Raw genomic sequence first — 25627 nt, forward strand, 5'->3', positions numbered from 1 at the left:
TCTTTCGTTCTTTTCCCCTTTCTGCATCGCAGATCGCATCAATTTGACATTAAGACATCTATGTAGCCTTGACCATTGCTTTCAATGCAAACTCTAACGCTCGCGATGGCCCAGTTGTACACGTCTGGCTACCTAGTATTGAATTTTCAACATTGTAACGAGAATTTAGCGCTGACGTGCTCGTTTTCTTTCTGTACTGCTTTCCCTACTGCCTTATACATACACGGAACACGTTCATACTACTTTTGCGATGAGCGTACTTTCTCTCTCTCTCCGTCATATATATATATATATATATATATATATATATATATATATATATATATATATATATATATATATATATATATATATATATATATATATATATATATATATATATACATATATGTGTGTGTGTGTGTGTGTGTGTGTGTGTGTGTGTGTGTGTGCGTCTGTGTATATGTGTATGCACATCAACTGAGCCGTCAGACTTGATGATTGATATGTGGAGTTTAACGTCCGAAAACCACCATATGATTAAGAGAGACGCTGTAGTGGAGGGCTCCGGAAATTTCGACCACCTGGGGTTCCTTAACGTGCACCCAAATCTGAGCACACGGGCCTACAACATTTCCGCCTCCATCGCAGGTGCAGCCGCCGCAGCCGGGATTCGATCCCGCGACCTGCGGGTCAGCAGCTGAGTAAATTAGCCGCTAGACCACCGCGGCGGGGCAAGCCGTCACACTACACAAACAATATTTGCAATGGTAGCGATGCTCCGGCTCGTAAACAAGACTGCCGCAAGGCCAGGGGCCATTGCACTAAAAAAAAAAAAAAGATATTGGCCTGCTGGTTACCAATCGAGACTCAGCAAAAAAAAAAAAAAAAAAAAAGACGGCTTGGAATTTCCACAAAAGTCCCTGCAGTACGTCCAATGGCATGTCCGCCGTGCGCGCTTACGTAACGCATGAAGATCAAAGCTTTGCTATACGTGGGATTAGAATATTTCTTGTAGCTGCATTTCTATTTGTGTGAAACTACTTTGCGCTTGCTGGGCATCGCTAAATTGTCAAACGGTATTAGATTACGTATAAAAAATGAATGTGAATCCCAAATTTCGTTGCCCTCTCCACCCCCCCTTCTTTTATTTATGAACGAAGGATATAAAATTCAATATCCCTTTAACGTGTCGTTGAACTAGAACTCAGGCAAGTGCATTCCCAGAAGATATTGGCTTGGCAAGATTTTTTTTTTTCAGATGCGCACAATAGATAAACGGTCGGAGGCATTGTCGGAACAATGTGTAATATCTCAAACTGGCGCCATCATATAGATTCTTGTAACAAAAAAATCGATACTTCTTTTCGTCCTGAATATTGCTGGTTCCGTCGCGACTGTGCGTGGTTGCGCGCGAACACATGATCCAGTTATATTCGGGCTAGACGATTGCGCAGACATTTCACTTTATCGTGTTTTGTGATCAAGTTTGCAGTCGTACGAAATGAAAGCATTAGCAAGGACGTACATGGGTGGCGTAAAGGGCGGGCACACACTAAGTTCCCCCAATGCATTGCGGTGAGATAGATTGTTTTAACGTGTCAAGCTTGTATGATACCACTTGAGCAAAAAAAAAAAAAACACAGGAAAAGCTTAGAGGACTCACAAGAGTGGAAGCTTGAGCTAGTTGGTGCGTAGTCATATTTGCAAGATGTTTCAGCACGCGAACAAAGGAAAAAGGACAGAATAGACAGAAAGAGCACTTTTTCTGTCTACCCTGTCCCTTTTCCTTTGTTCGCGCACTGAAAGATCTTAGAGGACGCTTGACTTTCACCTTCTAAGTTGAACGCGATATCGAAATCAGCTCAGTTTCGCATCGCCTCCCCTTACACTAGCCAAGCCTCGCGTCTCGGGGGATGCTTCAATCGTGCCCCACTCGAAGAAAAAATGGAGTACTTGGGGAGTAGTTCTGCTACACAAAAATAATCGTCGTGGGATTCCACGTCGGCTGCGGCGGCTGCATTTTCGATAGAGGCGAAAATGTGTAGGCCCGTGTGCTCAGATTTGGGTGCACGTCATAGAAGCCCAGGTGGTCGAAATTTTCGGAGTCCTCCACTACGGCGTCTCTCATTATCATATGGTGGTTTTGGGACGTTGAAACCCCACATATCATAAACAATAATCATCATCCTACTTGCTCGCATTTATTTCCGTGAAAACCGGGCGCTGACCACATTCTTGTTGGGAGTGCTATGCCTCCGTGATAACGCGCGCGCCGTTCGCGACCAGGAACTACCGGGACCGCGGTGATAGCGCGAGGAATGTACTCGAAGTAGATGACGATTATTGTTGTGTCGTAGAAACACTCTCCGTGTAGTCAACTTTTTTTTAGTGTGCACGTGCAAAAGACCACCTGTGCACGAAACTGTGTTTAAAGTCCCTTAAATTGTTTCCCAAACGCACTGCGGTTGCCAAGTGTTTCCCGTCATACTATTCATCATTTAGTGAGTTTACCTTTGAAGAATGTTTTATTTCCAGAAAAAAAGAACATAAAGTTGCCCTGTGGAAAATTGAAGAACCACGCAATATAATCGCGATCATTTGCATCCATCGCGAATAAAAACAGACAACACCGATTTCTGTACACAAGCAACGCCGCTGGCACCTGAATTTCTGTGACACGGTGTTTTTAACGTTGCCGCAATAAAAAAAAATCGCAAGCACGTTCATCCCCCCCCCCCCCCCCCGTAAAGTTGGACCTATTTGGTAGACACGGCTTCAAAGAGCTGATATTCGGAGTGTAGTGTACTGCTGCAATACAGACGTTTAACGTACTCTGTGTACAATAAATTCATCACTTCAAAATCAGCCATTTTGTGAGAGAGGTCATCCTCTTTAGTGCATTTTCTCTCACGCGTCTTGTATGTTATGTCGCACGTTTTTGCTAAACTTTGCTGAACATGGAGAGACCACCTTGTGTCTCGTTGTAAATATGGGTATCTTGTTATTTATGATAAAGTCAACCCACAAACACTTTCATGGAAGGCAAAGAGCGTTCTTTTTATGGCACTTATTACCATATATTATTGCCCATAGCTCTCATGATTTTGCCAGAGTTAAGCCGCGCCGGTTTTCGGTGCACTGTTTAATCAGGGAAGATGAGGAGAAACAGTCACGTAAATATGCGCATTTTTCCGGAAGTCGCTTACACGACCACACTATAAGAAAATGTTGAGTCACAACAGCCGTGGGCTTCTTCTCGGTTGAGTAAATCCCTAAAAAGACGATCGGTAGATTAGTACCGACTGCTTCGCAGATATAGGGGGCTCATTTTTTTCCCTCCCAATATATTCATCCCTGCATTCACGTTGCTGCACCGTATGCATAAAATAGGAAAGAAAGCGTAAAAAGACAAAACGCTGGCCTCGTTTCGAGTGAAAAACTATAGTGAGACCATAGAAGAAACAGAGAAAAAAACAGTGGTGACAATAAAACTGAGGTGAACAGCAAAAAACAAGATAAAAAGCAAAAAAAAAAAAACCTAGGCAGTGAAAGGACGTGCTGTGTATAGTGGGGAGGAACTGGCGAGAGAATGGCTCCGAGCTCCAGGATCACGCGTCATGGACGAAGCCGCAGGACGAACGAGGTGGTGGCCCTTCGCTTCTCTGTGCTCGGCGTCATTGCGCATCGGAATCCGCTGGTGCGTCCGACCACTCCGACAATTGCATTCCTATCCACGTTGCCTCTCCCCGTCCCTTCGTGCCGGGACAAAAAGGAAAAAAAAAGGAAGCAGCAGAAGCGATCGCTCGCAGCTGCTCGGAGGCGGAAATAGGCGCTTCTCCCGTTTCCTCCGACAACCGCCATCTTCCGGGAAACGCGGCCGAGCTCTCCTCAGCACTCCTCGACCTCTGCTCCTTAGCATCCTCAGACGCGGTGCGATGACACTCGCGGCATGCGCGCAGCGGGGAGAGTGCTATAGAGGTATATGTTATACCTGGCTGTGCCTACGTCGCCCCAAAGGAGGAGAGGAGTTTCACAATGCGCGCCCCTAAATACGCCTTGCCACCGGTGCGGTGGCGCCATGAATGTGCCGCCTCGTTGCGCCTTTCGCCTGCTCAACGCAGGGATGATAATTGAAGGCATAGCAGATTGCGACAATATTACGAACATGCGTCGGTGAGAGGCTCGGAAGCGAATTTTCATTTATACATTGATTTACTAATAATTTCGGCGTGAGCTGCTTTACAAGACGCCCCTTGAGAACGTCATTGTAGCAGGGCCCATGAACCTAAACATTCATTGTCACGTCTTGGTTCTTTGCAATAAGGCGATCATTGGGTTAGAAATCGCAATAATGTGGTCTTTATATAACGCTGGGAAGAAAGAAAAACAACAAAGTTACTGCCAAGCTCAGGTTGCCAATTGTGCTTGTCGATTCCTTTTCGTACTAATATATTTTGTTAATAAGCCGTATTTCCCATAAGCCGAAATCCCTATCGAGAGGAAACAGAATTATTAGGCCATTTTCGTTTCCCGCCAAAAATGATGGCCATATGTTTGTTCATGTATAGACATACGTTTGTATATTAAATTTTATGTGTGATAATCATCATTGTGCGTTCGCTATGCCTCCTCGCTGCCGAATTATAGAGCTAAATAGCGTCTTTCCCCCTAAGACGTCACAGAATGCACTAATTATTTTGTCAATGATGGGATGACCGTGTTCCACTGAATATTTTCTACGCTGAACTAAAGTCGCAGTTTTGAACTTTCTATTAATCTGACTGCTTCTATTGGCAAATCCAGAAGTCAAACTCAGCGTATATAGGACAGGTATGGTGAGCTGTGTATTGCAGGTTTAACTGCGTGCAATAGACCCAACGCGCGCCCCTCGGTGTCTCTGTTTTTCGAGGCCTCTAGTTGGCGTTGAAAGATTTGATAGTTTGATATGTGGGGTTTAACGTCCCAGAACCATCATATGATTATGAGATACGCCATAGTGGAGGGATCCTGAAATTTCGACCACCTGAATTTCTTTAACATGCACCCAAATCTGAGCACACGGGCCTACAGCATTTTCGCCTCCATCGAAAATGCAGCCGCCGCGGCCGGAACTCGACGCTGCGACATGCGGGTCAGCAGTCGAGTACCTTAGCCACTATGGCACCGCTTTAGGGCGTGTTGAATTTTTGGGCAAGCGAGGACACACAATAAAAGTTGAGTAATACCGAATGCCATCTTCTCTTGCGTGTGCGCACGTTCGCACACCCAGTATTTTAATGTGGACACCTACTAACTAGCGAAGCTTTCGGTTGTTCCCAGCGCTAGTTCGTCCTTTTACGCCTCGAATATTACCGCAGTGAGTTTCATGTACCGAAACCAGGACATAAAGAGGAGATGTGCCGTTGTGGAGACTCTTGTAAGACCTTCACAGTTAATAATAATAATAATAATAATAATAATAATAATAATAATAATAATAATAATAATAATAATAATAATAATAATAATAATAATAATAATAATAATAATAATAATATAATAATAATAATAATAATAATAATAATAATAATAATAATAACAATAATAATAATTATTATTATTATTATGACCACAGACAGAATGAAGAGTTCGTGAAGGAAGGCCTCATTATGTCCAAGCGGGCCTGCAAGCTTCATGGAACTCACCCTATAAATAGAAAGAAAAAGAGCATAATCGTAAGCCGACCACGACAAGGCTTCAATGAGCTTAGTGAAAATTTCCGAGTAATATCTGCGTTCCTCGAAAACACAAAGGCTGGTTCTAGATCGCGCTGAGCACGGAAGAAGTGTATCAATGACTTACAGTTTTTTTTCCTGCTTTCTTTCTCGTTACAATCGCTCTCCCTTCATAGGAGCACTGTTCTCAGCTACGAAAAAGAGGATCATCGCAGCGGTTGACGTCGCGGCGAGTTTCTTGACAAAAACTCGATTAATCCCTGGCCGGAAAGACGGGAAAGTACGGGTTCACTGGCCATATATGAAGTTGTAGTGGTAAATGGCAGAGTTCTCACCGCAGTGCTCCTTGCGCAGAATTTTTTTTTTTTGATAAGGGAAGCAACGAGCTCTGAGCACGTTATGACCTTGCCAGTGTGTCCGGTAGCAATGGGGCGGGGAGCTCATGGCAGCGGCTAATTGGATTTGCATGGGACGAGCGAAAAAAAAAAACGTCATGCGGGCGTCGATCCGGGGGATTTTCTTAGGGGAGACCAAAGTTTCATAGTTCCCGAAGTCGATTACCGTACCGGCCTAATTAGGTCAGTTACACTTCCTGCTTAATGCCCCTCTCAATCGCCCCCCCCCCCCCCCCGCGCCCCACCGCAGTAGTGTAGTGACTATGGTATTCGGCTGCTGACCCGCAGGTCGCGGAATCAAATCCCGGCTGCGGCGGCTCAATTTCTGATGGAGGCGGAAATGTTGTAGGCCCGTGTGCTCAGATTTGGGCGCACGTTAAAAAACCCCAGGTGGTTGAAATTTCCCGAGCCCTCCACTACGGCGTCTCTCATAATCATCAGGTGGTTTTGGGACGGTAAACCTCACTTATCAATCAATCAATCGCCCCCTCCCCACCCTCCTCCCAGGATAACATCATACGTGGCATGAAAGGTCGACAGATTTATGCAGAAAGCCAGTTCAGGTAATGAATTGCGCCAACAAAACGAAACAAGAAAAGAAAGCAACATTCGATTGGCGCTTTTATTGGTCCTCCTTGTGGTGTGAATTTCGGGCCACGTTCCCGAGCTACAAGTGCAGAAGTATGCAATACACCAACTTGAACCCCTATTCCAGATATACGAACAGCGCAACTTAAAACTAGTGACAGTGTAACTACGGAAGCAAAGATACAAAGATAGCAAAGAGCGCTGACTTTCAACAATGATTTAATAGCGGAGTGGTGTACATATGTAGGCGAAAAAGTAAGAGAATGGGCATGCGTAGAAGGGTGCAGTTTACAACAACTGCGAAACAATGTCAGCAAAAGTTTTGTCTCTTGTTGATTGAACAAATACATAGCCTAAAATGATCGAGACATGCAATCTCTTTCTTCAATAGCGCAACTGATTGGAAACTTACACCTTTACCATTATACTTTTTTATGTGATAGGCTTCAAATATCCCCTGCGTGGCCTGTCAGTGGTGCTTGCCTATTCACAACTTTCACGCTCAAAGAGGGGCACACAGCCGCCGTCTCGGCAGTGGATTTCGAGGTGTTCTTGGACTGCACGGTGCACATTAATATTTTGCTCTTTTAAATGGTCATTCAAGCACCTTCCGGTTTGCTCAATATATATCATATCGCAAGATAGCGGAATAAGATATATAACACCAATAACACAAGGCACGAAGGGCAATCTGTGTTTCACGGAGCATTTCACTCTATTTGCAGCTGGTTGATTCACTAACCTACGAAGCTTTCACAGCTTTTCCGGGGCGGAAAATAAAACAGCAATACCAGCTCATTTCCCGATTTTCTTCAGCCTATGAGAAACGTTGTGCAGATAAGGGACTGCAACGCAGTCCTTGAGAACTGGCGCATTTTGGGGCTGAGATCGCCCTGCTTGATTTTCAATTTGCTTCAAAAGCTTCTCCGCAACAGCAGCAATCAGGGCGTTCGAGTAACCAGCTCCTAAAGGCGCTCGACCAGTGCTCTGAAACTGCGTTGCATATAGTGCGGGCGTGACCTCCTAAGAGCATTAACAAGGCAACCATTGGTGATACCCCTTTACCCTACATCGAATGAGCTGAGTGGAAAGGTAAGAGGGGCTTACCACTCCTTGGTGAGAACAGCCAGCACAAATTATTGCTTCGGAAACAGAGTGTTGGGTCCAAGAACCTAATCGAATTACCAGATGGTAGCTCATGAGTGAGTTCTAGAGGATGCAAGTGCCTTCTGAACAACCCTAAAAGACTAGGCACAACAATTTCAAAAACACCATCTAAAAAATCGACAAATACAATGAGACATTGACAAACCTTGAGACTTTCACAACGAGAGACAAGTTGAGATCTTTTTTAATGAGGCGATCCTTGTGCGCGAGAAAGATGTCGCTTAAGACTGGTACCAAACAAGAACCTATACAAATGCCACTTTTTAAATGAAATTTTGCCCATTCCTAGACGCAACCGTTGACATTAAATAAAACGAAAGCAATTGCAGGAAACCACGGACCAAAGTGCCTCACGCATTCTGGAAGTCTGTTGACCCAAATAAACCAATGCGTTCCTCTAGGCACTGGAGCAGTGCGTTATGTGGAAGCGAATATTACAAATTTTTTACGTCTATCGAGAAACCCTTCAGTCCTTTGCCATCGGTCTTTAAAACCTTAGTGACTGCCTCAGAGTCTTCCACCAGAAAAGGATCGTCAATAGTTAGTAGGCTAAGCTGTTCTTCTAAAAACAAGGCGACCTGTTCATGCCAAATCTCGTTTTCAGAAAATATAACCTGTAGTGGGTAGTCAATCTTGCGCGTCTTAGCGGTAAAAAAGATCTCAAAACTTTTAGCTTCTTTGAATTGTCAATTAATTTTGCAACTCTATCTAGGCTGAGAGGGTCGCAATGCCTTTTTGCTTCCAATTTAGCTTTTGCTAGGGAAGAGTCGGTAGGTTTAAAAACCAATTTAGCCATGGTGGCTTTGTGCTTAAACAAAACGGAAGGAAAAACAGCAAAGCCAGCTTCTTTGACTGACTGTAAAAGAGCTAAAGACTTGACTTTCAAAAAAGAGACTACATTCCTAGTGGGCACAGCACTGCCAGGCGATTTACAGCGTGTTAAAACGTCCACCCTTTCGGAAACACACCTGTTCATCTCGCTGTCCGGGGTGCGTCGAGAAACTTGGGGTACGAGGGTGAGCAGCTCTTGTGGCGTTTTTCGAGGTTCAACTGCGAACTTTTGTCCAAGTCCCAAAAGATCACGCACTTTCTCAGGAAGTTCTTCTTTACCAACGATGTGTACACGGTTCTTCGGCAATGCTGGCTTCTTTGAAAGGACAGCTCGTAGGCTACAGAGTGTGTAACGCCACACAAATTCCGTTGTGCTGTCAGGCAAGGCAGAAAACTCACCCATTTCTTCTTGGCAGTAGAGGGCCTTTCTGAACATTGTAGCTGCAGATAGAGGCTCTCACGGCAAAGGCGGGCCTGGCGCAACACCATTGTGAATTTGCCATTTTTGTATCTTTGCTTCCGTAGTTATATACTGTAACTACATTTCAGTTGCGCTGTTCGTATATTCAGTTATGTCCTATCAACCCGCCCAAGTTTCCACGCTTCATATATCCTATTCCGTATTAGAATAATGACTTGAGACAGAGACACCATCTCTCTCGTTGAGTTCACTTCGTGATCAAAAGTATTTAAGCCAGTCGACTGCACAGGATAACGGGTCGGAGATTAAAGACAAATATTCCAACAATTTCTGCATTACCGACGATACCACATTGGTCGATAGTGCTGAGAATAAATTTCGACAAAGGACGGGGAGCGCTAGTTGAGGTATCGGGAGAGTAGGGTTGAAAATTTGCATGCAGAATGCCAGGATATTTTGCAATAGCTTTGCAAGTCAACAAAAAATTCTCAGGGTTCCTTCTGCACATGCGTAACACAGCTGGTAGGCGAAGGCTACCCTCTATGCTTCTCAGTGAATGTATTGCTAATGCGTCGCCACTCTGCGAAAGCTTTCTGCACCTATAGCGTGGGTATCACATTGCCTCCAAGATCGGAGGCACTTCACCTGGTCTTGCCCTGCCTCCGTGATCGGCCTTCCGTTCACCAAGCTAAGATGCATGTGATGACGTCACTATGCGGTGTTACCATGACGTCACAGCCCTGTCACATAGCGTCTTGGATCTGTGATGATGTCATAATGACGTAATGACATAATGATGATGTCATAATGATATGACGACGTCATAAAGAGATGATAAATTTTCTCCATCGATGGAGGGGAGATCGACACTGGACGCCGGACAATTTTAGTGCTTTATGAGGCAGTTAAGTCCTTCACCTTACTGAGCCAGAACCAGCAGTTCGCTTGCAAAGGACCTGCGCAAGGGTTGATTCATTAAGGCCACCTGCTCAAAAGGGTTCCTGATTACGACAAGGAAATTTGAAGACGAATGAAAGCAGGTTTGAGGGGGAATACGAAAGGCATTACTAATGATCATTGGTAGATTACCGCTAACCGCGATAATAAAAAAAAAACGAGATTAATATATTGCGTTTTTTCTTATACTAACATAAGAAGTGGAAAATCGGAGATTCACTGACAAACCATCGCCCCGCCGCGGTGGTCTAGTGGCTAAGGTACTCGGCTGCTGACCCCCAGGTCGCAGGGTCGAATCAAGGCTGCGGCGGCTGCATTTTCGAAGGAGGCGAAAATGCTGTAGGCCCGTGTGCTCAGATTTGGGTGCACGTTAAAGAACCCCAGGTGGTCGAAATTTCCAGAGCCAACCACTACGGCGTCTACCACAATCATATGGTGCTTTTGGCACGTTAAACTCCACATATAAATCAATGACTGAGAAGCTTTAGCATGCGTTAAGAACCTCGCAACGGCAGACGGAACAAAAAATGTTAGGCTCCACAATAAAAGAAAAAAAAATAGCGACAGAAGTGTTTCGATAAGAAACGGGGGCCACTCAGGTGTTTCATTTAAAATTCAAAAGGAGAAAGTATAGCTGGTTAGGCCATGTATAAAACGTTGGCTTTATAACCGGTAGTCTATATTAGAGAGACAAAACTCGTACCTAATAAATGGAAACGTGGTGGACGATGACAGGTAATTAGCCTACTGCAATAAAATTGAGAAATGTTTCAACGTAACTTGAAATCAGCCAGAGCAAGAAAGGGAGAAGTTACAGATCACGTGTAGTCACTTCCATGTTGCAGGGTGAATACAAAAATGGGATCACTATAAAAGTATGAAGACGACAGCGATGCTGCTGCTGATGATGACTGTGATTATGGTGGGGCGGGAGGTGGAGGATCTTATCTATTCAGTCGTACGTGCTCTTTTAGCGTCGGTAGACGCAGCCTAGTATGAACCAAAAGCAGACCAGCTGAACTGATATTGTAGCAAACTTGCAAACAACCGACCGGAAGTCGCTTTTTACTCGTGCACGGTAAACGAGAATAAGATCTTTTTGTCCATCAGCCGCTTAGATTCGCATCTCCGGTCCCGGCATGTAGAAGATAACGTAGCTAGGCGAGTGGTAGCAGCGCGACTTTTCTTCCCGCATGACATACACACGATGTAGCATCTGAAGAAAAATTGAAATAATGCAGCTCCGAGGTGCAGAGCCAGAGGCAAGTGCGGAGCTGTGCTGCTTTCGTTATCATTTTTTTATTTTTCTTCTTTTCTTCACTTCATCCTATGTTCTCTTTTTTCATGTTTTTGTGTCTGTTTATGTTTATCTATTTATTTATTTGTTTAGTTATTTATCTCTTCATATATTTCTTTGTTTCTTTGGCTCGGTCGATTGTTCTTTCTGTCTCTTTCCCTCTGTTTATTATTTTCTATTAACTTGTTTTATTCGATCTCTTCCTGTTGTTTCCCCCTTTTCTCTTTATTACTCCATCCCTAATTCTTTTCATTACTTTCAGCAGTCCTTCTTTTCATACTCCACACCCCCACATTCTTTTCCCAGCACCTTGGCATACTATGCTGAACAAGACCGTGTTATGCTCCGCTAGTGTTTTTCCTGGATGGCCGAGTGGTTACGAGGCTCACATTGGGATCGTGGATACGTGGGTTCGAACGTGACCTCACTAAGAAACTTTTTACGCCGAGCATTCCTGTCTTTGCCTTCCTTTCTACCTCATTCCTCCTTTGTCTCTGAATTCCTGCTCTCGTGCATCTGATCAACTGCATCCCACGCCGAACTAATGGACGCCACGGTTGAGTGCGCGATGTATTGTGGACAGTACTGATTAGATTGGTGCATATAGTTACATGTATATATATACTCCTCAAGCGGAGGACCGGGTGTATATACTACTGAAGTATATATACTACTACTAGTATATATACTACTGAAGCGAGTCTAAAGCGGAGGACCGCATAGCTGTGGGCGCTGTTTTTTTTTTTTTTTTGCTACACGTTAGCTACAAGCTTCCGTTCATGCTTGAATTTTAATGCAGGGACGTAGCATGCATTATGGCAATGTATTAGGTGTGATAACGGCGTCACTCTTCGCATATTTCTGCAAAAAATGGCAGCCGAAGCACACGGATGTGGGAAAATGTGAATTCATAGGCACAGCGGTCCAGCCACCATAGAAATTAGAAGGTAGTACCGTGTATTGGCCCAAACTTCATCTGTATGGCTAAAAATGGCCCTTCGGTAAACCGAAACGCCATAGCGGACTGCCGGGCTGTTTCGCAATAGATCAGCCAATATCTGACATGGTGACATATATATATATATATATATATATATATATATATATATATATATATATATATATATATATATATATATGAGATCTAACAGAAAATAATACCAAGGAATGTATCGGGGAAGTTATTAAAACCAATTTATTGTAAATAAGAAATAAAAGTGGGTGATAAAATACCTTGCCGTGAGCACGCAACGAACCTACGACCTTCAAATAACGCGGGCGATGCTCTAACCACTGAGCTATCACGGCGGCTATCTCCCTAGCCACTTTACTGGGTTTATATGTGAATATAAACGTGGGAGTGTCAGTCAGCGCCATCTGTAGCCATGGCGGCGAGTGTGGAACACCCTTTCATGAACCTGGGTGGCGTCACGTAGCACGTGAACTTATTACGAGCGGGCCGCTGACCAATAGTCCCTCGTATACAACCTAACGGCATCAAGTTTGCCTGTACGAGACCCTCGTTAATGAATAAGGGAAAGAAGTGTATACCTAAGGGCTTGTTTTTCCGTGTTTTGACACAATAATAATGAGATCTAATAAACAAATATGCCAAGGATTGAATAGGGGAAGTTATTAGTAGCAATGTAATGTAACTAAGAAGAAAGAAAAGTGGGTGGAAAAATAACTTGCCCTGTACATTTCTTGGCATTATTGTCTGTTAGATCTCATTATTAATGTGTCAAAACACGTAAAAACGAGCCCTAAGGTATACTTCTTTCCCTTAAACACACACACACACACACACACACACACACACACACACACACACACACACACACACACACACACACACACACACACACACACACACACACACACACACATATATATATATATATATATATATATATATATATATATATATAGATATATATATATATATATATATATATATATAGCTCCTTGTGTGGTATACAGGCAGCCAAACATATAAAGGATTATTTAATAAATTCAAAAGTAGGCATGAAAACTCAAACTGTGTCTCGCCCTTGAGAAGAAAGCAGATGCAAAGTATGCAAACACATGCAGACAACGATAACGACAGGGGCGGTAAGCACCCCCTCAGATATAACGCACAGCATAAGTGGTGCACTATACTGACTCAAAGAACGTAATATACCTTCGGGAATGTGGGGTATGTAACATGCAAGACGTTGGCCAAACAGGCACTCCGTTTATAATTAGATTCAACAACCATCGGGCACTTGTTCGTTCCCTGCCAAGCGTTGCAGTTTCAAAACACAGCACATTAAAATACCACAGCTTTGATGACATCAGGGTTACACTATTGGAAAACATTTTTCGATCAGAGAACGGGAACAACGGGAATCTTACTTTAACACATATTCAACACGATAAAAAACAAAATAAATGAACACCCAGGCGCTCTGTCAGCGTTACGATCACTAAAAGACGCAAATGCTTCTCTCTAATCAGTCCTGTGCCTCGAACCTCCCATTGCGTCAACAATATTGCCATCTAACAAAGCTGTAAGCGTAAGCATCAGACAATAGAGAATTGGTTTGCAGCTTCAAGCACAGCCGAAATGCGCAGATAAGTCGTCCCGGATGTCGTACAGTTTTTTTCTATTTTTTCTTTCTTTTCTTCTTGTTTCTCTTTTTTCTTTCTTTTCTTCTTTTCTTTTTTACTTTCCTAATGCACCTTCCCTTTTCCTTCACTGACAGGAGCCAATGCATATAATTAATATTGATGGCGCTGCCACAATTACCGCCTTTTTCAAATCTTCCGACGCCACCAACATACACTCGAAGCGCTCAAGTTTCCTTCCACCGATTTGTCGTAAACTTCAAAGGTGGACAAGCCGCCAGCGGATTGCCCCTGAAGCAGCTATACTAAAACGGTCGTCATAGAGCACGTTAAAGAACCCCAGGTGTTCCAAATTTCCGGAGCCCTCCACTACGGCATCTGTCATAATCATTTGGTGGTTTTGGGACGTTAAACCCCACATATCAATAATCAAAACGGTCGTCACACTGCCCACTTCACGGAAGGGTGTGTGCGTGGGAGGTACTGTTGACAATGATGGCATGGCTCTTTCACGTTCGCCTTACTCTAGTTAAAGCACGAGAACAGAACGACGACGAAAGAAGGATACGAAGGTCCTTCTTGTCTCTGTGTCGTCGTTCTGTTCTCGCGCTATAACTATCGTCATGCCATACCAACTAGCCCAAGCTGCCACACCCTTTACTCTCTTGAGATGCTGTCCCTTCCTAATCCTGTCGTGTTTTTGTTGGTTCGTCTCATATTTTTTATAATTTTTTTCATTTTTGAAGTCTCCCTCAGGCTTTTTTTCTTTCTTCTTCCCTTCTGTCTTTGGAAGCTATAAGAAACGGAAAATACGTAAATATTAACCTTGAAAAAGACGGGGCTCCCATCGAAACGTCGGCTGAATAACAGCTATGTGAGTGTGAAAGCACTTGTATTCTACTTTCATATATATATATATATATATATATATATATACTTGTCATTGTTACATTTGACTAAATAATGCGGAGTGATCTCAGCGCCATCGTTCCCTTAGTATACTAATTTCGCCAGATTGTATACGGCTGCTCGGAGCGTACGCGACTATAAGCTCCAGCTGATATGTTGTGAGTTGTTTGTATTCAAGAGAACCGATGGCGTTCGGTGAGCTAATACAGCGAGCGCAGCTGTCACACCAGTGGAAAGCGAAGATTGTGAAGAAACGGTGAAGAACCGCCATAGCGCCCTCGATGCTCCGCTACACCCGGCCGTCATTCGCCGGATATACTTGAAACAAAGAATACTCAGCTCAGTTTTTTTCTTCTTACTTTATTTTCAACGCCTCCCACGTTCTGCGACCGCTTGAAACAAAGGAGTTTCCGCGCACCGAGGCAGCACGGAAATGGCCCGGCACCGCGCACCGGTTTGTTCTTCGTGGTGGGTGAGCTATCCTGAGCGTTTACGCTACGAGTGTATATACAGCACACTCGCTGCATCCTCCACCCTTGCGGCCGTGCTGAGAGAGGCATGACGGACAGAGAGAGCAAGTTGCGCCAAGAATAAGCAATAAAAGGCCGAGCTAGACCCGGAGCAAGGAAGAAGCATGAGTGAAATTCCGAGGCATTGCGTGCACCTTACGGTTCAGCGTGCTGTTGCAAGTGAGCGAGAACTCGGGTCTTGCTCCCTGGCGTGCGATGGTGGTGCGCGCTTGGAGCTCTAGTACGATACGTGGCGCTCCCTACAGAAGGCATCGAACACGCAAGTTTCGCTCGCATGTACTGGGGTAACGTGTACATATAGGCGCTCTGGTGCATTCGTTGTGGTATGCGGTAAAATGTCAGTATTTCATCCAGCTTTTTTTGTTGGCACAGTAACCTCTGCACATACATTATTTTCGTGAGAAAAAGCTCAACCATGATCGGTCTTTCTTTATTTTTTTGTTCCGCTGCAGTATTCTGACGCAAAAAACGGTTTCTTGCCTTCCTGCTGAAAGTTTATGAATACTCTCTTTAGTAAAAGAAGGGGGTATATATTGCAGAACGGTTTGTGTAGTAGTTTAGTCCAAGGGAATGATGCAAATTGCATCCAAGCACACTAACCAGTAATAATAATCAATATGACGCTGGCAAAGACACATAAAGGCTTGTTAAGTTTGGCCTCGAAATTCGTCTGGGCAGTCGCCGTTGTGCGTAAGCTGGTCCGCGAGGGAGGCTCTCATTCCCTTCGGCGCCCAGTCTGACAGAGGCTGTCGAAGATTTGAGCAATTATCCAGACCATGCAGCAAGCAAAGGCGAGTTCCCGTCCTTCAAATGTGGACCTTTTTGTCGTCCCTTCAAGCAGCAGCGTGCCTGATGACCTCGGTAATTCATCTGGCGGCGGGAAGCTGTTGTGACCAGAGCGAGAGCTGACAGGAGAGCGGCGCTCTCTTTTAATCCCCAATCACCAAGCCGACCGGCCGACTGCTTATGCACGTTAGGCATTGTACGTCTTAGCCGGAGGACGAGACGTCGTGTCGCCAAGACGCCGTTAAGCGTTCGAGGGAGCCCAACAGGGCTTAAAACGACGCCGCAGAGTGCTCGACGTCGTTGTGAACTATGTAACGTTCAACCACCACGCTCGTGGTTTGTGAAACCACTAACCTTTCTTTTCTGTAAATATGTGTAAATAATGTCATAAACCCCTGTTTTGTTTTCTGTATCCTCCTGCGTTCCTTCTTCCCCAGCCCTTACAACTGGTGGCAGCGGTGGGATGCCATCCCCTGCAACTTCCTCCTTCCAACCCGTAACAACTGATGGCAGCGCTGGGTTGCCATCATCATCAGCGACCTTCCTTCAACCTTTACAACTGGTGGCAGCGGTGGGATGCCATCAGCTAGCGAGCGTCCTTCCTTCCCATCCCTAACAGGCTTAACAGCTGACGTAGAAATGAGTATAGATGAGTTTGGTTCAAAAAGGAAAGAACACATAGTTTCAGCCAAAGAAAATTAGTTATCTGGAAGAAATATAACTGTGATGATATAACTGCCACAATCAGAGGAAACATTACTGTAATTCACTTATTTGAAGCCTGAAGCAACAAAAAAGTTTCGACGGATTGCTAAGGAGGAAAAGCTCCTCGTTGACGGAAAAATTGTCATCGTTCGGAATCAGAACTTTGCGCTACAAACAGCCGGTTACCAATTTTCTCTATCAAGCACATACAATGCAGTTTTCTGCGCTATATTTTGGGAAACGATTGTACGACCTGTAGTAATAAATAGTAAACAGGTGTAAAAGTAAATACGAGCTAAATGAAGATGAAGAAAGAAAAGGCGATTTTTTCATGAAATCTCTCCCTCTTACTTTCAAAGAGACGAATAAAAAATCCACAATTATCCTCTTTCTAAACAACCACTCCGATCAATGTCAGACTGTGGTCCAAACACCGGAGAATCATTCCACAGCGGAGCGACACTGATGCAAGGCGCTGGAACATTTCACCCGAGTGCCGTAAGTTTGCAGCTGACCTTTTCTTCTGTTTTTGTAATCTCGACAGTGACAGGGACATCCTGGTGCCGGCTAGACAAAAGGCGCTTCCGCTGCCGTTCACGCGAACAAGAGGAAGTGGACGCAGTCTCTTTTTTTTTTCCCGCTGCTTCTGAGGGGAGTTAACGCCCACCCAGGCTGGACCGACCGAACAGCGGAAAGTGACGCTTTTCCGGAAGATGTTTGGTGTATATACTTCAGTTTGTTTTAGTGTCGCTGTCTTCTCCTTCTTCTAGGATTGTTTCGAGTCCAAGCACAACTGGGTGATTGTCTCGTGCTTCGGAAGCTGCTACAATGTTCAGGGAAAGGCGACGGAAGTTGCTCGCTTTCCTCGAGGAAGGGTGTGCACGAAAATAGGCCGATATGTACGCCGCCGTGTACACCGACTCCCGCGTCTGCGATTCAAAACAAGTCCAGCATCTCCTGCCATTTGCTCACACAACACCCCCCCCCCCCTTCCCACCGTATCTTCACGCCTTCCGTATAATGCGTTTCGCCAACAACTGCTGCTTTTTGATTGCTTTCCCTCATCTTCAATAAGCCCTCCGCCCCCGATTTTTCGTGATTTATTTTTCTCAAGTGTCGTGTTTTATAAAACGACAAATCTTTCTCAAAAAAAAAATAGTGAATAAACATTGGCCCGAAATAATCTAGCTGCCGTTACATAGAAAGGCATTCTGCATTTCTCTCGGTCGTTGTTGCATGGAAGCTATGTGAACTTGCTGGAGTGTGGAGCAGGGAATGGGGTGGTTCACCGAGGAGGCTGTTTCATAATGCAATTTGTGGGATGGAAAAGGCAGTCTTTGTTTGCCTAGCGTGCGCAGTGAACAGTTCGACGCGCTTTCCGAACCGTCGCGTGTACTCCACGCCGCCGCTACGGTGGTGGCGATATAGTACACAGCTCGCAACACGCCAGCAGAGGAAACCGAAAAGTTCAATGCGAAGCCGCGCTGCGCCAACAGGGAAAAAAAATGATTCACGAAAATTTGCGCTTCCCCGGAGACTGCGTGCCTGCTTGCGTCGTTGGCCACCATGTTTCCTTATCCGAACCTGCAAGCCTCACCGCAGGTTTGCCTTCCGTGGCTCCTTTCTCGCGTCTGAAGCCTCGGACACAAAAGAAATTGGAAAAAACTTTTCATCCCCTTTCACCTGAATGCGCTCCTTACTCACGCAAAAGAGGCGCTACGTAGAGCAATAATCCGTTCAATTTATTTTCGCACCAATTCTCGCACTGCTTACTTTCCAGAATGGCAAATCCGGAATGTATACACGCGTCGTTCTAGCGGCCGGCCTGTAAACAAATGGAAAATAACAAGCAGTAAAACAGGAACCACCACGAAGAAAGCTGTTTTTTCCTTCCATTCTTTTCTACCCCTGACTTTCTTCATTTGTTCGATCTCTGCTTCCGTTTCTGTCTCTTTTTATTTTGTTTTTTCAGTGTTTTGCTTCACCCAAATTATTCCTCATACATACATCATTGTCCACGAAGGCTCCCAAGTATTATCTGCTTTATTTTTCACCTTATTCACCAAAACACGGTGAGGTGGAGAAAAAGATAACAAAGAAACAAATTTCTCCGTTTTCTATTGCCGCCGAGCCGATGAACGGAATAATCCAGTGTGCCGACGGTTCCCATTCGTGCTCGCTAGTGGATTTGTATTCCGTCGAAAATTCAGCCCATTCGCCGCGACAAAACACCAAGAACAGAAAAATCAAGAAATAAAAGAAGGCGAAACGAAACGTCAAGCAATCTTTCGCAAAACCGAATTCACTGTGGGCGCTGGCAATCAGGATCGGGGAGTGCATAAGAAGGCAACGCCTTTCTTTGTCCCATACGTTTGAAATATACTGACACACACACAAACGTAGACACAAAAGCGGTTACAAGCTTGGAAACATAAGGTGCGGTTTTCTCTTTCGACACGCCTTAAAATAACAACGCAAATGGTTTATTTCAGTGTCTGTTTGTGAGAGAGAAAGAGTGAAAAAAAAACGACTACGAGAGCAAAACGGCCCGAATATCCTGTTTAGCATGGAACACGATCGTTCGCGGGTGACTATCATCCCGACTTCCCAAAACAAGGAACCTCGCCACCCCGAAACAACAGAGAAAGATCGACCATAGTATATTTCGGCTCTTCTCGCGAGAAAGTCGGCCTCACCCTGACTCCCAAGGAGCATCGCGTGCAAGGAAGATGAGTGAGCGAGCGAGGGACAACAACGCAGGCTCCACTCGGCATCCCGCGGAACATTCGGCGTACACACCGGAGCTCTGCTGGCGGGGAGCACATTCGCCGGGCTGTGTATGCCTTCCATGCGCACCAGCTCCGGCAGCAGACGGCCGCCCTCGCACTTATCGGCGTTTTCGTCCACGTTGCGGCTATTCCGGACACGTTCGCACGCGGCAGGACGCACAACGTGATGCTGGAGCATAATGCCCGACGCGGCCCTTCCGTTTTGGCGTTAATGAAGACACGCCTTGGTGAAATTGGATCTCGTCGCTGAAGGTGCCGCGGCGGGGAAGAGCGCCGCTGTCTTTTTTTCCCGCGTGAGCAAAGGGCAGCCGACGAGGGCAGGAGGAGAGGTGGGCGCAATGAAGCGGCAGGCTCGCTGCCTGCGGGGCTTAATTAAAGCTTCGCCCACGCAAAGCGACATGGCGCGGAAAAAGAAGACACGAGAAGAGAGAGAGAGAGAAACGGAAGGATGCGCACGAGAGCTGCGGCATTTATTGCCGCGTTGCGGTTGGACTCGACCTGGAAATCGATTTCACTCGTCCAGCCTCATATCTTCCCGTGTCTATCAGGCGCCGCGCTGCGTGCCACTGCGTGCGCGCGTTTTGCATATAAACACGCGCCGCACGTGGAGCAGACACTGTTCGCGTCGGTGAGCTCGAAGCATCGAGCGTAGGGTGCCTGAATGGTTTCCCTCGCCCGCCGCTCCGTACAGGGTGGGGACAACCGCGTCGTCTGCTAGAGCGTCCGCCATTACATATCTCACCCCAACGAAACACACTGCCTGCGCGCGCGTATGAGGAGAGTTTGAGAAGAGTTTAGTGCGAGAAATGGTATTTCGCGCTATAAAAAAGCAGTCTGAATATGTGCGTCTGTCATTGGAGACTGTTTGCAGGATAAATCTACATTAATTCATGAAGCGCACGCCTTTTCCTGTTACCTAAACTCACCGCACTCCTCAGTGGCTGTGCAGCGTGCCAGCCACTCAGTAGTGCTCGCATTGTACGCGTTGAACTTACTTCATCCTGCTTTTTCCCCCGCCTTGCGTGCCCTCGCAGCTCTGAATAATCTTGCGGGAATGAGATTCAGATTTGTTACACAGCTATTTTTCTGTTATAGCTGGTTGAGATAGTGAAACAGCGTAAACATCAATTGAATCTCTCGTTTTTATGTGACCACTGAGAAAAAAATCTTACTAAGTTATTGGAAAATACAAGATGAAATGCAGTAATAACGATTTTGATGCCCTATACCTGTTCAGTTTTTCTACTTTCCATAGATATATGTAAGCGAGCAATCTAATTATCCGAGAAGTATCACTCTCGTATTCTGCCTCTGTGACGCTGTGTCGGTATTGCTTCGACCGCAATAATATTAACTTACCATAAACATTCTCCAAAGATCACAACCTTAGTCAGCTTAAAGATCACAACGCTGTTTTTATCTAAGAATGTGATATTGTATAACAAATAAGAAAAATGTCTATGAACTTAAGGAGGAGGATGAAGAAAGGACAGGGAGGTTAGCCAGTTCACAATGAACTCAAAATATTTTAATCAAACAATAAGTGTTCTGAAAGAAAAAATAATAAAATTTATAAGTGACTGGTCCAGTTCGGCTGGTCACGGAAGGCTTACCCCAGCGCACGTCTTGCTTCCGTGTTCATTGACGCCGTTTGAACTAACGTGGCGCAAATGCACGCGAAGCCTCAGTCTTGCATAATTCGCAATAAGGAGTTTTGCTACGGCGTCACTGTGCTCGGAGCAAGTCTTTACGCAAGGGCGCACCATCTCGTTCAAATAATCGGTCACGGCCTTCAACGGGGACCTTAAGCGCAGCAAGCCCTCACTCCAACTTATGATGCCCCTGAAATGCTCTTCACACGACTTGAGTGTCAGCAAAACATCCTTGCTGGGATATGTGAGGTTGCCACCTTCACTCCTGTACTCCTTCAGAATAGTCAGAGTTGCGTGCTCGCTTTCAGTTGAGCCTAACAAGGCAGAATTACAATGCCCGCATCCCGCTACAACACTCAGCATACCTTTTAAAAGGAAGCCGCCGATGTAGAAAAGGATGTTGCATTCGTTTTCTTGAAGTTCTTCAATGAACAAAATTTCCGAGTCATCAATGACATCAGCTTCCACCTCCCCGTGCTCTTGTTTGCCTTTTGCAAGCATGTCGGCGAGGTACTTAGCATCGTCGACTTCGTAGCTTGACGTTCCGGGTGCATGAAGGAACTGACTCACGCACACAAGCTTCAGGGCACACTTTAAGTCATATGCGTTAGGAACAGGCTTCCTGATGCGCACCACCGAAAACAAATTTTCGAGGCAGTCTTGCAAGATTCTGCTCGTGAGGAAGAATTCGTATCCTTCACTGCGCAAGAGAATGTCTTGGAGACGAAGAACGACTTTTGTTGTTATTAGTAAACCTGCTTGCGAAGGCTTCCACTGTGCCTTGCTTCCCATCTTCATTCCTTGAAAAACTTCGAGGGCCGAGTTCAGTAGCTCAATTGATTCGTGGTACCTCCGCATGTCTCGAAGGCTGAGAGCAACTGATGGGTGGCGGGAAGACATTAGCGTGTACCAGTTGAATACTAATTCTAGAAACCAAGCTGTTGTCTCTGCCTCCGGCTCTATCGCGTCCTCTTTAATTAGGTACCGAATCGCTGCAGGAGCTTCCCTGAAGAAGCGGACAGCAACTCCCACTTTCATTTTTGTGAAATGGCCTCGCGAAATGTGTAACTCTGAGAGCCTCGGGGCGACTTTCAGCTCTCGTTCAGCATCATACTTAATTACACTGCGCACATGGTCCACGTTCACTTCTTTTGATGGCAGATTGTGCTGGCATACTGTTGCATCACTCAGAAAGAATACTTCCGATGAAAGCAACTGTGACTTGACATTCTTCAGCACGTGTGCAGCATCTGCTGTGAAAAACAATTCTTTGTCTTCCAGACAGGGGTGAGGCACTGAACATACAGTAATGGAATTCCTGTGGCTGGAGAATCCGAGCTCGCGCCACATAGCCCGATTAGAAGCCCCCATGTCGCAAGTGACGACACGGATTCTTAAAGAGATTTCCGCGCAGAGCTGCACTATCTTCATGACGTAGTCCTTGAGGATACTACCCTCTACATGACTTCCGGTGAAGTGGTAGGCAATCACTTGCTTCCATCTCGTATTCAGGCCTCCTACCATGAACACTAGTGCGTGATGTGCAGGTTCGTCTGGATTTTCTGGCATAGTTTGCCCCCCCAACACCACATCCTCAGCGCGATCGAGCTCGTACCCGCGAGCAATCTCCATTTCATCCAAGAACAAAGCACAGTCTTTTTCAATGTCTTGCATGTTCTCTGCTTTGATTTTGAGAACATCGATGACTTCCGTCAAAATTCCGGGAAGAAACTTGAGGCCCTGAAGGCGACGTGCAAGGGTTTTTCCGGATGGCAAGGGGTAGCCCAGATTTCTTAGTGTCTGGTAACCAGTTTTTCCACAGGAAAACTTAATCTGAAGCGCCTGCTTGATTGTTTCTGCAGACCAAGTGCTTCCCTTATTACTCTGGCGCCCAAGAGCCTGCAGCTGGTCATCATTGAGGAATTTCAAACGCTGTCCGAATAATTCCATTTTGGTTTCCAATTTTTTCACCTGTTTTTTTAGTGCTTGAATGGTTGAGGTGGCTTTCCGATGGACTTGATGTAGCTGAGTGTATTTTCTGCCCATATCGGAGAGCTGCTTATTTAACTGCTTGTTTTCACGTGCCCCGTCAGGTGCATCGGCCGAGATCACAACTTCTTCCCTTTCCATAATGTGCGGTACTGAATCAGGCGTCTGAGAATTGCAGCTTTGCGGTTGCTGTGCGCCAAGACTGTCTGTGCGTGAATTTAAATTCGCCTGTGCACTTGTGAGTGGCGTACAATTAATGGCCGTAGAGTTGTCACCGCGTGTTTCTTGGCATGCATCAGGCAACACAGCAGGTCCTGCCCTGTCCTTTGGCGCCTTCCTTTGTGGAGGCAAGCCTGCAGTGCAAAAAAGGACAGTCACAAGCTGCAAGTATTACAAGGTAGCCAGCTCTAATCACAGGCCTGTACTGGATTTTAGCAGTATTATAGGTTGCAGACATATGCCTTTTCTCAGGTCGCAGGCACGTACCCCGACTTTCTTAATATCCTCAAACGAGGAATTCCACGGATCATCCTAATTTTTGAAACTAAATCATTTTAGCCTTGTACTGTTGCCACCTGTTAGGTTCATACAGAATCTTTGACGCACAGTGAAACAGTAACTTACCCCTGAAAGGGAACACCGTTGGCACAGCGTTCGGCTTCAGTTTTATCCACTGGTCAGCTCGGTGCTGCTCGAAATGGCTTGCTTCAAAATGTGCCTGTAAGTCCGTTATGAACCATGAATTTTAGCTTAGCTTAGCCTAGACAGAATTACTAGAAAGACACAGTATACCACACAACTTTTATTGAATTTCGTGATTTGCAATAAACGAATGAAAAACACTTTTCTGTAAATACGCAATTTAATAACAAGCAGCCTATTTTGTTTATACATATAGTGACTAAAAACTGGTACAAACTTCAAATACTGCGGCTGCGCCACACGTTTCCATAGCTGCACTTTTAGAGATCGCAAAAAAAGAGAGAAAAACTGCAACTTAGACGTGAAGCGTTTACAGCACCGACAAAGTGACCCACAGACACGTATACACATTTAAAAAAACAAGTTTCAAAGTTCTCGACGAGAAAAGAACACATGTCGGGATACTCACACTGCATACACACGAGGACTTCGTAGGCTGCCACTTGTCTCGCTTAATCTTCACCATCCATAGCAGCCTTCTTTTGGGCTCTGTCGGAAAATGGTAGAGTTTCCAACCATTTCTGGAGTTGTTCGTGCACATGGGCACGCAGCACCCAGTCATTTCCCTAAAAAAGTATATGACAGAGCGGCCACAGCTCCTTCTTTGCTCCCGTCGCTATGCGAAGTGAGATCTGCAATGGCGGCGGCCGTCAGGAAAAACCGGTCGCGGCGGCGAGCACCCCGTCAAACAATGTCCCCACCCTGCAAGGAGCGGCGGGCGAGGGAAACCATTCAGGCACCCTAATCGAGCGGCGGGGCGCACGCCACCTAGCGAGGGCGGCGACCATGCGGAGTTTGTGTTACACGGAGCGAACTGCGCCTGCGTATAATGCGCGTGGAGAGTGGAACCAACGCGAGTTTTGCTTCGCCGGTGTGAACAATGCCGTGGAGAGACACTGCAGGTGCGCAGGCAATTAAAGTTTTTTTTTCGACGCTATACGCAACTGTTTGCAGCGTTACAACTACATGATGAACTCGCTTTCAGTCTGCGGTATCTTCATACATGGAAAAAAATATTGCCTGTCGGGAAGGCTAGCCACAATATTTTTTTTTGTTTCCTACCATCAGATGGTGTAACATTGTGGTGAAATAAACTTCAAACTTCAAGATAGTGTAGAAGGCAGAGAGGAGAATCCGATAAAGCAAAAGTAATATGTCAATGAGAATAATAGCTCATGCAACAGCAGTCGCTACGTATTTTATAGCGTCGGGCGCTGATACCTATGTCTTTAAAACATCGTCGGGACAGAATTGTATAAATATTTTTTATTATTCAAATAATCATTAATTTACTTGAGTACAACTATTGATAATACTGGTCCTGCGTCGTCATGTCTGTAAACCAGCTGTATTTTGTGGAGTAGTTTTTAGAATAGCTCACAAAGAATGTTTTACGTCATCAAGAAGTTTTGAATCAAACTATAAAGCCGAATCAGATACATCAAGCAAAAATGGCATGACACTAGTTCTCGTGAGAGATTATATTTGTCCCTGAAAAGCATCGACTCTTGTTTAATAATTGAAAAAAGTATCAGTATTGAAGAGTATTATTCTTTTCGTTTTTAAATCATAGCTTGCGAAGATAGCGTAGATAGTACAGCGA

General features: G+C 45.2%; 2 protein-coding genes across 2 annotated transcripts in view; both read right to left on the reverse strand.

The window, feature by feature from the left end:
• Positions 1–25627, reverse strand: part of LOC119161004 (stomatin-4) — a 249601-nt gene that overhangs the window by 207273 nt on the left and 16701 nt on the right.
• Positions 21188–24752, reverse strand: LOC142776454 (uncharacterized). Its single transcript, XM_075880165.1, has 3 exons — positions 24434–24752; positions 23947–24040; positions 21188–23675 (listed from the first exon to the last, which is right to left on the reverse strand). The coding sequence occupies exons 1-3, from the start codon at positions 24584–24586 to the stop codon at positions 21280–21282; spliced, it is 2643 nt and encodes an 880-aa protein (XP_075736280.1). The 5' UTR covers positions 24587–24752; the 3' UTR covers positions 21188–21279.

This window comes from Rhipicephalus microplus, chromosome X (assembly GCF_043290135.1).
Source record: "Rhipicephalus microplus isolate Deutch F79 chromosome X, USDA_Rmic, whole genome shotgun sequence".
NCBI lineage: Eukaryota > Metazoa > Arthropoda > Arachnida > Ixodida > Ixodidae > Rhipicephalus > Rhipicephalus microplus.